This window comes from Orcinus orca, chromosome 7 (genome assembly GCF_937001465.1).
Source record: "Orcinus orca chromosome 7, mOrcOrc1.1, whole genome shotgun sequence".
Lineage (NCBI taxonomy): Eukaryota > Metazoa > Chordata > Mammalia > Artiodactyla > Delphinidae > Orcinus > Orcinus orca.
In genome coordinates, this window is record NC_064565.1 from 57240655 (window position 1) to 57257723 (window position 17069).

Below are 17069 nucleotides of genomic sequence, written 5' to 3' on the forward strand. Positions count from 1 at the left end.
CCACCTCTTATGTGAGCTTTGATTCTAATCTTGGGAGTTTACATCACTTTGAAGGTTTAGGATTTCTGGCATTAAGGGCATATTCTCATAGAATCACAAGCAGTTCTTAGACCAACTGGAAGTACAAGGTGAAGACCTCAAAAAAGAAAAGCTGATGTTTTTAAAATAAAAACAATATTTTATTCAAATACAATTCTAAACATTTCTTTCATTTAGAATATTTACAAACACTCTATGAAACGCAGGACTGTGTCATCTAGAGTCTAAATTAAAGACGAATGTTAATAATCAGAAAACATTTTTATGTGATCTTCAGAGTTGTATCATTCTTTGGTTTTTCTGTCTTCCCTCTTTCATGAAATAAGTGATTACTCAGATATCAGGGTTGTGTTTTAGAAGTCATTGAGTATATACTTTATAACGTTGGAGAAAAGCTGATTATCAATAGCTCTTTTAACCTTTTGATATGTTGTTTTTCTCATGCAAAGGGAAGTAAACCAGCATCTGCCTGCTTTATGTGCCAGGCACTTTACGTCCACGTTTCATTTAATTCTTACGGCCCAGGTGGTGTAGTCACATCATTGGGAATCTGGCTCAGCGTGGTAAAATGATGAAGCTAATAATATCCCACAGCTAGTAAGTGGTTAACCAGGATTTGAACCCAGGATGGCCTATCTTTAAAGCCACTTAGTTTCTTTTTATATGATGAGGCTTCCTAATATAAACAGCAGGTTCTTTGGAATGCAGGTGTTCCCACATCGTGTACAGTGGCATGACAGTAGAGGGCTCTGAGTGGGAGAGGGAGGAAATAAGTGTCCTGGCCAGTCAGAATCTCTTTAGTTTCTTATCCAGCGGCCACCAACAAACTCATATCAGCTGTGCTACAAAATCAAATGGCGGTAGATGACCGTTTGGCAGGAGCATCCTCAGGCTAAAGATTTTGAACAAGTGAGAACACTCTGTGCTGATTATTGAACCACCATCTCCCAGCTGTAAACCCACCCTTCTAATTTTGACTGTGGCTTGGGACTGAGGCTCTAACAACCACATTTCTCCTTTGCTAGCTCTTTCCCTGTAGTTTCTGCCAATATGGGACATTAGAGGGGCCTGCATGGCTGGAGGAGAGAGGTTGGAGGAGGGAGACCAGACCTACTTATCCTCTTTACTTACTTTCTTGCACGTGTCACCTCAGCAGCAGTTCTCCACCCAGGAGAGGTGGTTTATTTTCAGCAATTGATTCCGGTTTCTTACTTACCCACCCTCACCGTCGGCCCCTGCCTAGAAGCAGCTGTGTTACATCCCCCTCAGAGGCATCATCCCCAGGTGGGGACTGCCCCCTCCTTAGGGCTCTGGGTCCAGCTTTTTGGAGGTCCCTCCCTCATCTCCACTCTCCCCTCTTTCCCTAGGGCTGTTGGCTGCTCTTCTTCCTCTGTGACCTCTCAGGGTCGCCTTTGTGTCTTTCAGTTCTCCTATACCAATTTAACTCATTCCTTGCATTAAATTCTCTCTGTCAGAAAAACTTTCAGTTTCTGTTTTCCTGACTAGATCCTCGTGGACGCACACTCTCTCAGAGAGAACTCCTAAGCTGTGCTGAAGCGTGGTGTGAACACACACTGCCCACTGCTGACATGGGGGCGTCAGGCAGAAGTCCTAGCAGAACTTGAGGGATTTGCAGACAAATTTGTTAGGTTCACATTCCTCCCACACAATTCCATCCTGGGACAGCATGTTAACTATGAGAAAGGAACAGGAAAAGGCAGCCGACTGAGAGAAGCTGTCTATCCTAGAGTCCGATTTGCCCCTAGGTTTGGGGATGACATTGTTTCTGGGCCTCTGTTTCCTCACCTATGAATCTTTTTTTTAAAATAAATTTATTTAATTTATTTATTTTTGGCTGTGTTGGGTCTTCGTTGCTGCGTGCGGGCTTTCTCTAGTTGTGGTGAGCGGGGGCTACTCTTCGTTGCGGTGCGCGGGCTTCTCATCACGGTGGCTCCTCTTGTTGTGGAGCATGGGCTCTAGACACACGGGCTTCAATAGTTGTGGCACGCAGGCTCAGTAGTTGTGGCTCGTGGGCTCTAGAGCACGGGCTCAGTAGTTGTGGCTCGTGGGCTCTAGAGTGCAGGCTCAGTAGTTGTGGCGCCCGGGCTTAGTTGCTCCGCAGCATGTGGGATCTTCCCAGACGAGGGCTTGAACCCGTGTCCCCTTCATTGGCAGGCGGATTCTTAACCACTGCACCACCAGGGAAGCCCCTCACCTATAAATCTTCATTAATGCTAATTACGGAGTCAGGTGAAGTTAGGAGAGTAAGAATACTTATGAAAAGTATGAAGCCTTGGATGAAAGTAAACTATCGTGATGATCAAGTAAACACTGCAGTGCTGTCGTTAGGCTTGATCTCTATGGGAAGGAGTTTGCTGAGGCCATAGGAGTCTTTGAGAGATATTGGGGTGGGGGCTTTTGGGGGCTGATGACCAGTCAGAGGACCTGCTCTGACCTGGCACTGTGATCAATGCAGTACGTATATTATCATTCAACTTATACCATTTTTTAGACAAAACTGATTTTGCTGATGTCAAGTCTGCTTTCTCCCTTCCTGTCAGTGTGTGATGGGTGGCGTCCAGTCTGTTTTTTACAGTCTTCTTTGCTGGTGAAACAGGCACACGATAGGTAGTAGGTGTTAAAATTGGTGTTAGGCTGTCGAATTCTTCTGGGGGGAATTCTGGCATATTGGTAGATCATGACCTCAAATGAAAACCTTTATGAAACTCTCCTTCCTGAACTGCTCACTCTGTTTTGAAATTCTGTTTTGAAAGTCGTTGTATTACTGGTAATTCACCCTTAGGCTCAAGGGCACTGTCTTCGTTACCTTCACACACACCCAGAAGTCTTCAGCGGTAGACCAGGGGTAAAATAAAACCAGGCATGGTTCATTGATGATCAAATCTTGTGGTTTTGAGGCACCAGTGGACAGTCCTTGTGATTCTGATATCTGGGCCAAAGGAAATGTTCACAGACCCGTGAGCATGTGTAACCAACTAAAGACAGAAATATTAGAGAGTGCAGCTCTTGAGTAGAGTAAGAGGGGTCTATATTGCATGCACCTTTACCCCTTAATTTTTAGTTCAAGTCACTGAAACACTGAACTCCTCTTTTGTAAAACAGTGATAAGAAAATCTGCTTGCATATCCCTTGGAGATACTTTGAAGATTGACTGAGAGGAAAGTGTGAAAGCACTTGGTGAATTGCAAGGCACCCGGCAAATGTAAGGAATTAAAGGATTAATGCGTTACAGGAAGGCTTGGAACTCTCCCAGACCTAACGTTTAGCTCTAGGGCCGATTTCGAGACCAATCTACCAGTAACAACGTCCTGTAAGACAATCTGTCAGCAGACCTTGAAGATTTGCTTCTTCAAGTCTTGGCTGGTCATCTGAGGAAGATGAGTGATAAGGGATGCCTAGACCCCGTCACAGAGCGAGGATGAGGACAGTGACAAGGAAGGTGTCTGTAACAGTGCTGAGGGGTAGTCAGAGGGAATTCTGAAGCACTCTGGCAGAGCTCTTGTTCTATGTGCTGGAAGCAGCAGTAAGAGATGGAGTTGCCGCAGCCGCACTCGGTAAGTTAAAGAGGCATAGCCGACAGTGGCAGATGCTATGAGGGCACCGTTGTATCCCTCACTGAGAGGTCCGGATGGCATCATTTTCAGTGTGCAAAGGAAAGCAGATTGAAAATAAAACCTTCCTCATACGTGTACAGTATTCCCCAGCGATTCACTGACCATTATGGTAATTTTATAAGCATCCTAATGCTGTGATAATGTCTTAAAGACTTTCCTGACTACAAGGTATTTTCATATATAAATATATGCTGTATAGTTTTTCTTCTAATAAATATCTTAAATGCCTTTTGCATCTTATTTTATGCAAAATGCAGGGGTATATTTTCCTTTGTGTAAGAGAAAGACACGATTTCTTTGAATTTTATGAACTTCACCTTTAATGGCTAGATTGTATGTTTCTTGAATAGTTGAACTCATGGTGAAATATCCGAAGTCCAGAGTTTTTGTTTATTTTTTCAGAATCCTGGAAATGTATAGCAAGCGGAGACAGTTTTGACATTTTTCAAGTCAACTTGGGCTTTCCAAGAATCTCACTTCTTGGGGTGGGATAGGGAGGGTGGGCGGGAGATGCAAGAGGGAGGAGATATGGGGATATATGTATATGTACAGCTGATTCACTTTGTTATTATACAGCAGAAACTAACACACTATTGTAAAACAATTATACTCCAATAAAGATGTTAAAAAAAAAAATCAGCTCTCAGCTGATGACACTCAGCCTTTCTAGCCTCTGATCTGCACCTCTGATGAGGTTGGAGTAGGCTAGACTGACGGGTCCCTTTTACTACAGCTGTTCCTGATTTAGCTGTAATTTTTGGAAAGCGTCTTGTGAATTTTTTTTTAATAGCAACAACAACAGCAAAGTCTCTCCCATGATTATTTATTAATAAAAACAGCCATTGTCTAAGGGTCTCTTCTACACCCTTAGAGAAAAGAATACAGTTAGATTCAGAAAAGAACCCTTAAAATGCTAAAAAATAAAAATTTAAAGTGAGGACAGAAAAAGATGGATGAGGAAGGGTTTGTGGGATCTGCACTGTTTATTCTTGAGGAGAGAAGAATGCAGGATGACTTCATCAGTGTTTTCAAATATTTGAGGAGGTTATTGACTGTACCATTTCTCCAGAGGGCTGAGAAAAGAGGAAATGGGTTTATATTTCAGCTCGAAAGAATGATGCGGGAAGAACATTTTGAGTCAAACGTGATGAAAAACTAAACTAGGATACCAAGGGAAGATTTTTTTTCCTACTTTTTATTTTGAAATAATTATAGATTCACAGGAAATTGCAAAGAAATGTACAGGGAGGTTTCATGCTTGAAGGAAGTTTTTGAATGATCTCTCTAGAGAGAAAATTTGGCTTGGAAAAAGGAAGCTGGACCAGGTGACATAGTAAGCTCTTAACTTTTCTGGGTCTTTCATGAATTTTTGCCATCCTTGTGTTTTTCCCATAAGTTTCCCACTACAGCTTACTGAGCAGCACAGACGAGAGGTCCTCCTAATGTGTGAAATGTATGCTCCTTGTAGTGAGAATTTAAGACCAGCCAGCACTTATTGAATATTTTCCAAATGTTGAATACTGTCAGTCTTCGCACATTCTGCAAAGTGGGTTTTATTGGCTCCATTTTTAAAATGTGGTAACTAGGGTTCAGAAATGTTAAAGAGCTTTCCAACATTCCAAGCTCAGAGCAGATTCACTTCGGATATGGGTTTGCTCGAAAGGAATTTTCCTTTCTACTCTACCTAGAAACAAATTCATATTTTTTCCCAAGGAGAGAATTGTCTTCTGCCTGCCTGCTGCTTTGCACGCCATCTTCCCCTATCTCTGTCCCTTTCCAGTTAGTCTCAAGATGCCAATGATTTAGAAATATTTCCCGACATGAACAGAGTGTAATTATGATTTTCATTATATAGATGAAGGAATAGAGAAGGTCTATGGCATTTCCAGGCACAGGCAGAAGCAATTATTTTCTGGAGGCATCTCAGAACTCTCTTGGAGTATTTAGTTAATGTTGGTAACATTTTTCTTGAAGTGATTTCATGCCATTTCATATCTTCGGGTGTGCCATTGAACTTCATCCTTTTCTCTACTTGACAAGGTACTGAAATGGCATTTTATTTTTATTCTACATACTGTTCTCTCCCTTGTCTCAGTCACAGCGGAGTCCTTTGCTTCAAGAGGTCCATGGAATTAGCTGAATTGCGGCTGTCGTAGGGCTTTCCATGTTCAGTTTTGGTGTTACTGAGGTTTTGAGTCTTACCTGGCATAGAGACCATTCAGTTCATCTCTATTTTTAAAGCTGTTTATTTTTTATTTTTGGTGTTAAAAGTTTGCATCCTCATTTTAAGATGTTGAAAACCATAAGAAAGCATAAAAAAGAATGTTAAAGTAAGCCACGATCCTATTATCTGGCAATAGCCTATCTTCAACTTCTTTCATGTGTTAGAAATTTATATGTATAGAGAAGTAGTGAGCATATAAACATTATTGTACCTCTTGTTTCTGAGCTTTTTTCCATGTTATTAAATATTCAGTGAACACATGTAAAGGTTGTTTACCTTTAAAATAAATATAAAGCATACATATGCCCAAACTTAAATAATACAGAAAAGTATAAAATGCAAATTAAGCTTCCTAACCCCCCAAAATTATCACTGTTAACGATTTCTCACTGCTCTTCCTGAAAACAGTGTTGTTTTTAAGTACACAAATGAGATATTATACTTGTTGTGCTGTATGTTGCCTTCTGCATTGACTATTATGTCTTGAAGCATAGCAGATCTACCTCATTCTGTCTTATGGAATTCCACTGTATGGATGTGCCGTATTTCATGTGGCTCCTTCTAATAAATATCTGTTTCCTGTCTTTTTTGTTACTTTAAGCAGTACCGCAATCAACTTTATTTTAAAAAATGCCAGTATATCTGGAGGGTAAATTTCTAGGAGAAATATAACTAGTAATGCTCACAAGGGCTTAGGCAGTTCAACAATTTGCTAAATACTGGTAAATTGCCTTTCAAAGATTGCACCAGTTTAGACACCCACCAAGAGTTTACCAGAGTACCTGTTTCTTCTTACTCTTGCCAGTATTGGAATTTATCAAAATTTAAAAATTTTTGGCAAATGGTACCGTGATAATGGTACAGTGTTTTGATATCAGGGTTTTTTTTTTTACTTATCACTTTTTAAAATTAACATGGCTTTTCCAGCATCTGGAAGCCACCTGCATTCCTTGGCTCGTAGCCTTTCCTCCACCTTCAAAACCAGAAGCATAGTATCTTCCAGCCTCTCTCCTCTCTGACCCCTGCTTCCGCCATCTTTTTCTCTCTGGCATTCTTGTTCTCCAAATCCTCGGCTATATGTCGCATTATCAGCCCGAAGGGTATGAAATATTTATTTATTCTCACTGCCCAGATGATTTCATTAGTCTTATGGTTTTATGTGGCATCTGTAGGTTGATGACACCAAATTTGTATCTCTAGCCCAAACCTCTCCTGAACCCCAGACTACTCCATCCAACTGCCTACTTAGCATCTCCACATATAAGCCTAATAGCTTATAAGCTTAACCTCACACTTACTAGCCCCAGACTAACTCTATCCTTCCAAGGGCTCAGGGCAAAGACCAGTCGGCATCCTTTATTCCTCTCTTCCCGTCTCATCCCACATTCAATCCAGTGCATGCTGTGAGCCCAGCATTCAAGATAGTTTGAGGACTTGACCGCAGCTCACCACCTCTTTTGCCACCACTCCCTTTGGGCCACTGTCATCTCTCGCCAGGATAACTGGAGCAACCCCCCAGTTGGCCTGGCTGCTCCCATTCTCGCTCCCCTGTAGTCAGTTCTCAAGAGAGGAGCCAGTGATTCTATTTAAATATAAATCACTCATTTAGGTTTTCTTCTCAGGGTCCTGCAGTGGCTTCCTGCCTCACTCATGGTAAAAACCGAAGTCCTTCATGTAGTGCACGAGGTACGAAGATGTGGCTGCCTTGCTGCTCCGACCCCACCTTTCTCTTCTTGCTCTTCCTAACTCTGCTCTAGCCTCATTGGCCCTCTGGTTGTGTCTTCAACATCTCAGGCATACTCCTTTCTCAGGGCCTTTGCTCTTAGCTGCTGTTCCTTCCAGAATGTTCTTCCTCCACTTCTCTTCCTACTTGATTTCCTTACCTTCTTAGGAATCTGCTCACTTTCTCAGGAGCCTTCCCTGACCAGTCCGTTGAAAATTGCAACCCCACCTCATCCTTCTTAGCAGGCTTTCTTTTTCTCTATGGTACTTTTCACTATCTTGCATCACATGCATCACTTTATTTTTCATCTCTCTTCTTCCCCACTGGAATGTAAACTCCATAAAAGAAGGGAATTTTGTTCACTGCTGCATCCCCAACATTTAAAGCAGGGCTGACTCATCATAGGTACTCAGTGAGTCATTTGTTAGTGAATCATTAAGCTGTTTACCATTTCCCTATTATAAAATGATGGTGCTTGAAAATCTTTCCATTTATGGCTTTTTTTTCTTTGTTTGACAGATTTCCCTAGATAAATACCTAAAAGTGAGATTTCTGAGTGAAGGTGTATGACTATATCACATTATTTTAACAGTGCCTTTTTAATCAAGTTTTATTATTTTAGGAAAAGGAGAAAATGTTGTTTTTATTAATAGATTCTGTTAGGATTGACCAGGCCTAAATCTTGTCTAAACTATTTAAGTGTTAAGATCTTGAGGAGATCCTTTAACTTCTTTGAGATTTAGTTTATATTTCTGTAAAATGGGACTAAAATTTACTTCGAAGAGTTGTTGTTGGACTAAAAAAAAAAAAAAGAATAAAACATTGCAAAGCACTTGACACTTAATAACTATCAATAAATATCAGTCTCCTGTCTCCATCCTGGCCATCTTTCCACTAAATGTGGAAGCAGCTTTATCTTAGGATTGTAGAATACACAGTCCCACACATACACCTACTCTCCCAGGCACATGCACCCATGTGTATCTAAACATGCACCCACGTAGCTTTCAATATCCAATCTATACTGTTCTCGTAAGTTTAACGATTGTAATACTTTCTGTGACTGTAGCCGTGGCACACCCATAACTGGTGAATGTTGGAGCCTGTGGAGGTGCTGGTGGTCAAGCAATGAATTGAATCAGTCACCCCCTGTTCATTTCTTTTTTCTTGGACGTTCACTTGTTCATACTTAGGTTTCTTTCCAGCACAGTCTCGGGTGGGACATATGTTATTTCCCATAATTGGGTTTAAGTATTTAATCTGTTATTAATTGTTTGTGATTAATTTCGGAGACCTTCCAAGTACTTTTTATTTATCAATATATTGCCATTTCTGATGTTCTTCATTTTTTCCTGAGATCTAAGCTTCCCTCTGATTTTGCTTCCTTTCAGCCTAAAGAACTCTCTGTAGTATTATTGAAGTGGGGGTCTGGTGGTAGACAAATTCCCTTTGTTTTCCTGTCACCTTCATTCTTTGAAGAAAAATTTTGCTGGACATAGAATTTTGGCGTGACAATTTTTTTGGTTTTGATTTTGCTACCAGCACTTTAAAGGTGTTGTTTCACTGTCATTGAACCTCTGTGATGTCTGATAAGAAGTCCTGTGTTTTTCAAATTTTTGTTCCCTGTGTATAATGTGCCATTTTGTTGGTGACTTTAAATATTTTCTCTTTATCTTTGGTTTCCATCAGTTTGACTGTGATTTTGTCTAGATTTTCCTTTTTTTGGAACTTATCTATTTTGGGGATTCTTGAGCTTCTTAAATCTGTATATTTATGTCTTTTATCAGACTTGGGAAGTTATAGACTATTATTTCTATTACTAATATTTTCTTCTTCTTCCCCAGTCTGCCTCCTTTTTTCCTGGAACTCCAATTACCCATATGTTAGCCTTTTTGAAATTGTTCCACAGTGTGTGTTTCTTTATTTTGTCATTTTTTTCTTTCCCTTTCTCAGATTGCATTATTTCCATTGCCCTATCTTCAGGTTCACTGAATGTCTTTGCATGTCTTTACCCCTAAAATTGGGCCATATTTTCCTTGTTCTCTGTCAACATGTTAGATTGTATCCTGGACATTGTGAGAGTTATGTTGTAGAGATTCTGGATTTTTTTGCATTGCTCTGAAGAGTGTTGAGATGTCTTGTGTTAACAAGCAATTTACTCAGTTAGATTCAAATTGTAGCCTGTCAGGCCTGCAGTGGACCATGGCTTCAATCTCCATTCAGTTCTTTAAACCTCAGCTCCTACCTGCTCTCAGTTTACCTTGTACATATGTGGTTTGAGGTCAGCCATAACTTCATTTATATGCAGAATTAGAGGTTGGCTTTTTTCTTTTGTGGTTCTCTAGCCACTATCTGATTTCCCCAGGCTCCTTTCCTGGTCCCTGCAGCTAGACAAGAGAGTGTGTTTTCCTGTCAAAGCTTTATCTGCTGCTATGATTGATCCCAGAGTTGAGCTGCAAACTAAATATATAAATAAGTAAACGGGAGCTTGTTCTCTGCTGGTTTCCTGCTCCAGCTTTTTATTCCCCTCCAAAGTCTACTTGCTTTTATTCCATCTCCAGAGCCCTCAAGTAGTTTGGTTTTGTTTTTAGGGGCTTGGCGTGTTTTGCAGAGTTTTTAAGGATGAAAAATTGATTTATTGGGAGCTCATTTCTCCATGTCAAAAACAGAATGCTTCTTTTAAGTATTTTTTAATCAGTATCTTTCCTGAGATAGCAGTAGATTCACATGCAGTTGTAAGAAAGAATACACTGAGAGCTCATGGTCCCTTCCCTACTTTCCCCCAATGGCAACCTTTTGTAAAACTATAGTATGACATCACTAGCAGGATATTGACATTGATACAATCTGTTAAGCTTACACAGATTTCCCCAGTTGTACATTGTGTGCGTGTGATTTAATTCTGTACAGTTTTTATCACATGTGTAGGTCTGTGTGTCCACCACCACAGCCATCCAGCTACTTTGAAAAGTGTAGGAAATGCTGGAGTCAGGAAGGACTAAGTCTCTGGCCATGCTCCCCACTGAAGATGATTACATAGTATTAAGTGATTAGAACTGACGTGTACCCTGTAAACAATTTTTTTTTGATCACTCTCTTTTTCCATAGTGTAAAGGTGTTTGAGTGCAAGAATCACTTCATGTTTTGTGTATACCTTTAAGCACATCACAGCCTAGAGCTTACCTTGGTGCTCTGTGTAGAGACATTCAATTCATGTTTATAATACAAAATACACGATGTTAAATAGAACTAAAAAGTAGGAATGTCTTAGGTGTTTTCTCTGCTTTTGCATTGAGACTAGTATTTTTCAAAGCTTACATCCATATTTACTGTCAAATATGTTATACTATATGTAAGTACTTCATAGATGTTTGATCTTTCGAAGATGGTGTTGCTGCCTTTGATTAAAAAAGTAATTAGGTGAGCATTTCCTGGTAGAGGCAATCATCAAAGCTCAAAAGTACATATTCCCTTTCAACTATTATATTTGTAGGTACTCTACCCCACCCTCTGTCTACCTCATTCTGTTTCTCTCTCTCCTACGACAACCCTTGTGAAAGACAGTTTTTGTGACCTTACTTCTGTTAGAGCCAGCACTGGAGAAAAAAAAAAAAAAAATCCAGCGTTTCTCTAATGGACCATGACAGTAGGTGTTAAAATTACAGTAGTTTTGTCATGAGTTTTATTTGGTGTCTAATATGCTCTCTTTAAAAAAAAAAAAAATGCCAGCAGTGATACACAAATTCTTTGGAGAATAAACAAATAAAATTTTTATTTTCATATAATCTTACATAAGATATATATCATATATTATGTATATATATCCTATAATACTTTTAGGAAGATAAAAATTATATCTTCTTTCTTCTCTCATTTGGGATTTGAAATTAATGTTTTCTGCCTCTCTTGTGAAATATTTTTTTAATTAATTTTTATTGGAGTATGGTTGCTTTGCAACGTCGTGTTAGCCTCCACTGCACAACAGAAGGAGTCAGCCATACGAATACAGATACCCCCTCCCTTTTGTACTTCCCTCCCATTTAGGTTACCAGAGTGCATTAGGTAGAGTTCCCTGTGCTGTACAGTATGAAGTTTTTTAAATCTTGGAAATTAAGTGTTTGGCTGTCTGTGCTAGATAAGTTGAATGCCTAGTGAGAGGTTGGTAGGGCTGCTGTGACGTTATAGGGACAATGGAAATGATAGAAACAGCTTCTCGAGTTTGAGTGGTCAGTCTCCTACCCTCTGAGTCCCAAATGAGGACCCTGAGTAGATGTGGGTATTTAAGGGTGTTAAAATGCACAACCCCTATGAAAAAAAGAGGACGGGTACCTGCCATTGTATTTTAGCTGATTTGTTCATTCATTCATTAGGTATTCATTGAGTGCCCACAGTATGCCAGGCATTTCATAAAAATATTCTATGGCATAGTAACTTCTTTCAAAGCATTGAAGTGGTTTGATTTATTGTACATACCCATCATGGACCATTTAAACTGTAGAAATCTTCAACCTTTACATTGAGATAAATTCTGTTAAATTTGTCTGTCACTCCTCACACCCCACCCCGCTCCACAAATCCTCAGAACTGGGGACTTAGCTTGGCCAGTAAATTAAGATGGGGAGCTGATGATAACATTGACCTTCCTGGGAAAGAAGTATCCTGTCCTCTGCTTCCCTTGCCCTGGAGGCAGAGGATACTTGCCTCCCTAACCCTCTCTGCAAAGTGCGGGTGGTGATAATCCTGCCTCATCTGGTTGAGGGAGAGTAAATGGGTTGGTGTGTTAGGGTCCCCTGGAGATGGGAAGTGTCATTAAGGTCATTCCAGCCTCCATGAAAGAGACCACACACACAGGGAAGAGGGACACACATATACATAGCAACTCTTCCTGTGATAAGTGTGGGCACACCACCCTATAGGGCCGTGGAGATTGATGGGGGAGCTGGGGAGGTTTGGGTCCTGAGAGAAGGCCAGGTGTGGATGGGCTCAGAACCTGAAGGCATTGCTGGTGTGGACTCAGGTCTGAGGCTTGACGATGGGGCTTGCTAATTTATTGCCCAAATGGGGAACACTTAAATTATTGTGGCAGAATAGCAAGCAGGGATGCTTTTGTCAGTAAAGGTGGTCCCATAAATAATGATGCTGGGACAACCAGACTGTGAGGGTAAACTGAGGTAAGTGGTTACTCTACCTGATGACCCTTGTGTTTTTCAGTTGCCTGTCTTGGTTTCTGGTCTCTTCTTTTTCGCTTGGTACTTTCAGAGCTTGTTGAAGGCACATGGCTTGACACAACGTAGCTGAAGCTTAGTGTGTTGCTGGACCCAGAGAGTCACGGTGTGTAAATGCTGTGGTGGGAAACCATACACATGGCTCCCGTCAAAGATTTTAGACAAAGAGACCATGTAACATGGTGTTTTAACATATACGTGTGTTTGTATATACACACAACTTATGTACCTATGTAATTATTGTAATTTTTTACATATGAGGACATCGGGCACAGAGAGATTAATTTCTGAAGCTAACTAAGGCTCTGTAGCCAGACAGTAGCAGAGATATTTCCCACCTGTCCTTTAGACACTGCTTAAAAAATATGTTTACAGAGCATCATATATATTTGATAATTTTGATTATCAAAATTTCATAAGCTTGATGACCAAGGGATATGCCTTCTTCAAGGTGCTGTTGTTATTAGTGCTGGAAATTTAGAGAAGAGTTTCAAAAAAGTGGTTTGAAGTTTAAAAGAGGAGGAGTGAGGTGTAAAACCTTATATTGTATAACATACTAAAAGAAGCGCATAGCACAGGGACATCAGCTCAGTGCTTTGTGACCGCCTGGAGGGGTGGGATAGGGAGGGTGGGAGGGAGGGAGACGCAAGAGGGAGAGATATGGGAACGTATGTATATATATAACTGATTCATTTTGTTGTAAAGCAGAAACTAACACACCATTGTAAAGCAATTATACTCCAATAAAGATGTTAAAAAAAAAAGAACCTTTTTGAATGCTTTTGTATGTTACTGGGAGATGATAGCAAAGGTGAGGAAGTTGTTTTGAAGAGATTCTGTTGAGTGAATTTCTTGACTCTCCTAGCGTCTGCCCACGCATTGTTGTGGGACACAGAGCGATAGTCTGTTAACTTGTCCACAGTACTCACAACAATGATGGCAACAGTGAAAACACATTTACAGAAGATAGCCAGTTGATCAGATTTCTTGACCCTCTCCTGCGTATGCCTGGCATTGTCATGGCATATTCAGAGATGACGTGATCAGCCTTTGCATTTAGACTCTTCGCTCTTTAGAGGAAGAAAGCAGACCATGTACTAGAACAGGAGGTTGTTCCAAGGATGATGATGCCAAATTCCGAAAGGGAATTTGAATGCAGTGTTTCAGAAGTTGTGGGAATTGGGAAGACGAGGGAGGGCTGGGGAGAAATCCAACAGGGAAGAGTAGAAGGCAACCATTGGAAGTGTTGATTTTGGCTTTTATACCAAGCTAATTTTTACCTTTTTAAAAAAACTTTTGCTGATCTCATGTCTTTTCACACCCCGCATTATACCTTATGATGAAGAGGCAGATAACCATGAAGCAGGAAACTTTGTCAAGGGAACAAGTTCTGCACATTCTTCTGCTTATTGCCCATCAAACTTTATTTCTTTCCACTAGCTACATCCATAGCTCCACGATTACTGTTCACAGTGAAGACCCAAACTTATTTAAAAAAATACTACACTTCTCTTCAAGAAGGTAGGGGCATAGGTAACATGTTTTAGAAAATTTTATGTTACAAAGAACTGAGAATGCAAAAGTTTAGGAAAATTCCAGTTTCTAGATTTACATACTAGGAAAGGGTGTTTATTCTTCCTAACTTCGTCCCAGAGAGCCCAGTGAAACAGGATTTATATTGCAGTTTCTGTGTGTATCTTTCCTGTTTTAGGCTTGCACGTATAGTTCTCCATTCTCCTGTTGGAATACATTTTTTTGTCTTTTACTTGAAATAGGACCCAGTGGGATATTATGTGTTACCATGTATGTAAACATCATTAGTCTCCCTTAAAAAAAATTCCTCCCTTGTCTACTGTTCTTTAACTCATTCATTATTATTAAAGAAGCCTCATCTAAGAATTACTCATGATCTGTTTTGTATATATGTATTTTTAATTTATTTGTTTTTATTTATTTATTTTTGGCTGCGTTGGGCCTTTGTTGTTACGCGTGGGCTTTCTCTAGTTGTGGCGAGCGGGGGCTACTCTTCATCGCGGTGTGCGGGCTTCTCATTGCGGTGGCTTCTTGTTGCGGAGCATGGGCTCTAGGTGCGCGGGCTTCAGCAGATGTGGCGCACGGGCTTAGTTGCTCCGCGGCATGTGGGATCTTCCCGGACCAGAGCTCGAACCCGTGTCCCCTGCATTGGCAGGCGGATTCTTAACCACTGCGCCACTGGGGAAGCCCCTGTTTTGTATATTTATCAGTTGCTTTTGGCCAACATTAAATTAATTTGGATCATACTTTCATATGTTATTATATTATTTGTATTTATAGAAAAAGTTAAATGTCACTACTGGAAAGGAACATGTATCGCACCTTATTTCTGGACCATTTAGTCTAAAACAACTGTAATGCTTTTCTTTTTAAAAAAGTTTTAGAGACATCATCATACTTTTGGGGCCCCATGCCCTCTACCTGCATTCCTCCCATGCCTCGTTCATACATCAAACACGGCCAGAAATGCAGCTCAGTCTTCCTGTTCTTCTTGACATAACCATTTGCTTACAATAAAAACGGTGTAGCTGATGCTTATAACCATTTCAGACTTTTCAGCTTGGCTGGGACATCGTGCTGTTTGACACCTTTCATGATTGTTTATGAGAAAGAAACAAATAAGCATAGAGAATTTTAAGACGTCCTAAGGAATTGGGGCTGAACATAGCACACTTTGATCTTAGAGACAAAAATGGCGAATTTTTGGACTAGGGTTGATCAAAAGCATGCTTTCTGTATGTATAATCAGACAGTTAGTAAACACTTTCTCATAGTAAAAATATAACATGACTTGTTAGTAAGAAGAATGTAAATTGTCATTTCAAAATCATGGTTTTTTGGTTTATGTATCTCACGCAGATTTATATTTGTCATTTGATAGTCTTTCTATCTGTTCAGTTTCATTAGAACTTGAGTATCAGGAGGTTTCAATATTTTTAAAAGGATTTTCTTTTTTACTGTTACTGCTGCGAGATTAAAGGAGGAAAAAAAAAGTTAAATCTGCTTTAAAGGTACTGACACATGAATGTTGACAATGTCTACCCATAAAATCCTATCAACACTTTTTTGGGACAGTTGAGTAATGTTTAACTGATGACATTAAGAACATCTATAGAGAGAATAACTTGTGTCTTTTTTTTTTTTTTTAGATTTGTAGCCAAACCATGTGCCATAGCCCTCAACATTCAGGCCAATGGACCACAAATAGCCCAGCCAAATGCCATTCTGGAAAAGGTTTTTACTGCAATTACAAAGGTATGATTGTCCTTTTCTGGGATATGAATTGTCATGACCACTGTTCTCAATCTGAAATCATTCAGTTCCTTCTCTCTTGGGTTTGAGAACTAACATTTGACTAGCCTCGTGTGTGAAAGTGTCCTCTTGGAAAGCACACAGGCATCGTGACTAGACCAAAAAGCGTACAAGCCAAATAAACGTGGGTGTGTTTGAGACCTGATTGTTTACTCCCAAGGTGATGTGAGGAGCTTGTCTGTGAGGCACAGTCTAGATTAGATGGTGGTTGGTCTAATTCTGTGCCTCTTAATCTCACGTGACATGAAGCAGTACGTATGTATAACAGTTGGATGGGACTTTGGGGAGAGCTGAGGAATATAATTAATGTATTGTGAGAAAAAGCGCCGGTTTGCTTATAACATTGTCCGTATGTTCTAGCAGTTGTGATACACAGGCAGGTGAACAAAAGGGAATAATGGAAGGAGAGAAGAGCTGCAATATGAAGACATGAGGAGCGAGGGTCAGGAGAGTTATAAAGTATAGATTCATTGTAAAGAAAACGGGAGAGGAGATGATCGCTCTGGTGAGAGTTAAAGTCCAAAGCAGGAGTGGGAAGAGGAGGCAGGGAGAAGACAGAGGGAAAGATCGCCATCCACTGCCAGCTGGTATTTCCTTAAGAACAAAAAGGGGAGGAAGACATAAGTCAGAAACCCTCAAGCTAAGGCCATAAAAAATTAAGCAAATCACAGCATCCAAAAAGCTGATTCTTACTCATATTTCTCTCTTGTCTTACCCTTTCGTGGACAAGAAAGAAGAAAAGGAGCGTAACAGTCTATGAGAAGTATCGTGTGTTTGTATATGAAATGGTTCCTTTTCCCACTTTCATTTTTCTGGGAGAATTACTCAGGCTTCTAAGATGTGATTTGGCCATGTTAAGCAAATTTTATTCCGTTTTT

At 40.2% G+C, this 17069-nt stretch overlaps 1 protein-coding gene across 3 annotated transcripts in view; it reads left to right on the plus strand.

The window, feature by feature from the left end:
• The window catches only part of CERS6 (ceramide synthase 6), a 324132-nt gene that overhangs the window by 72337 nt on the left and 234726 nt on the right, over window positions 1-17069 (plus strand). For all 3 annotated transcript variants that reach the window (XM_033423492.2, XM_004267262.3, XM_004267263.3), the window contains exon 2: window positions 16029-16134. In XM_033423492.2, the coding sequence (XP_033279383.1) occupies window positions 16029-16134 (106 nt within the window). The remainder of the gene's footprint in view (window positions 1-16028; window positions 16135-17069) is intronic.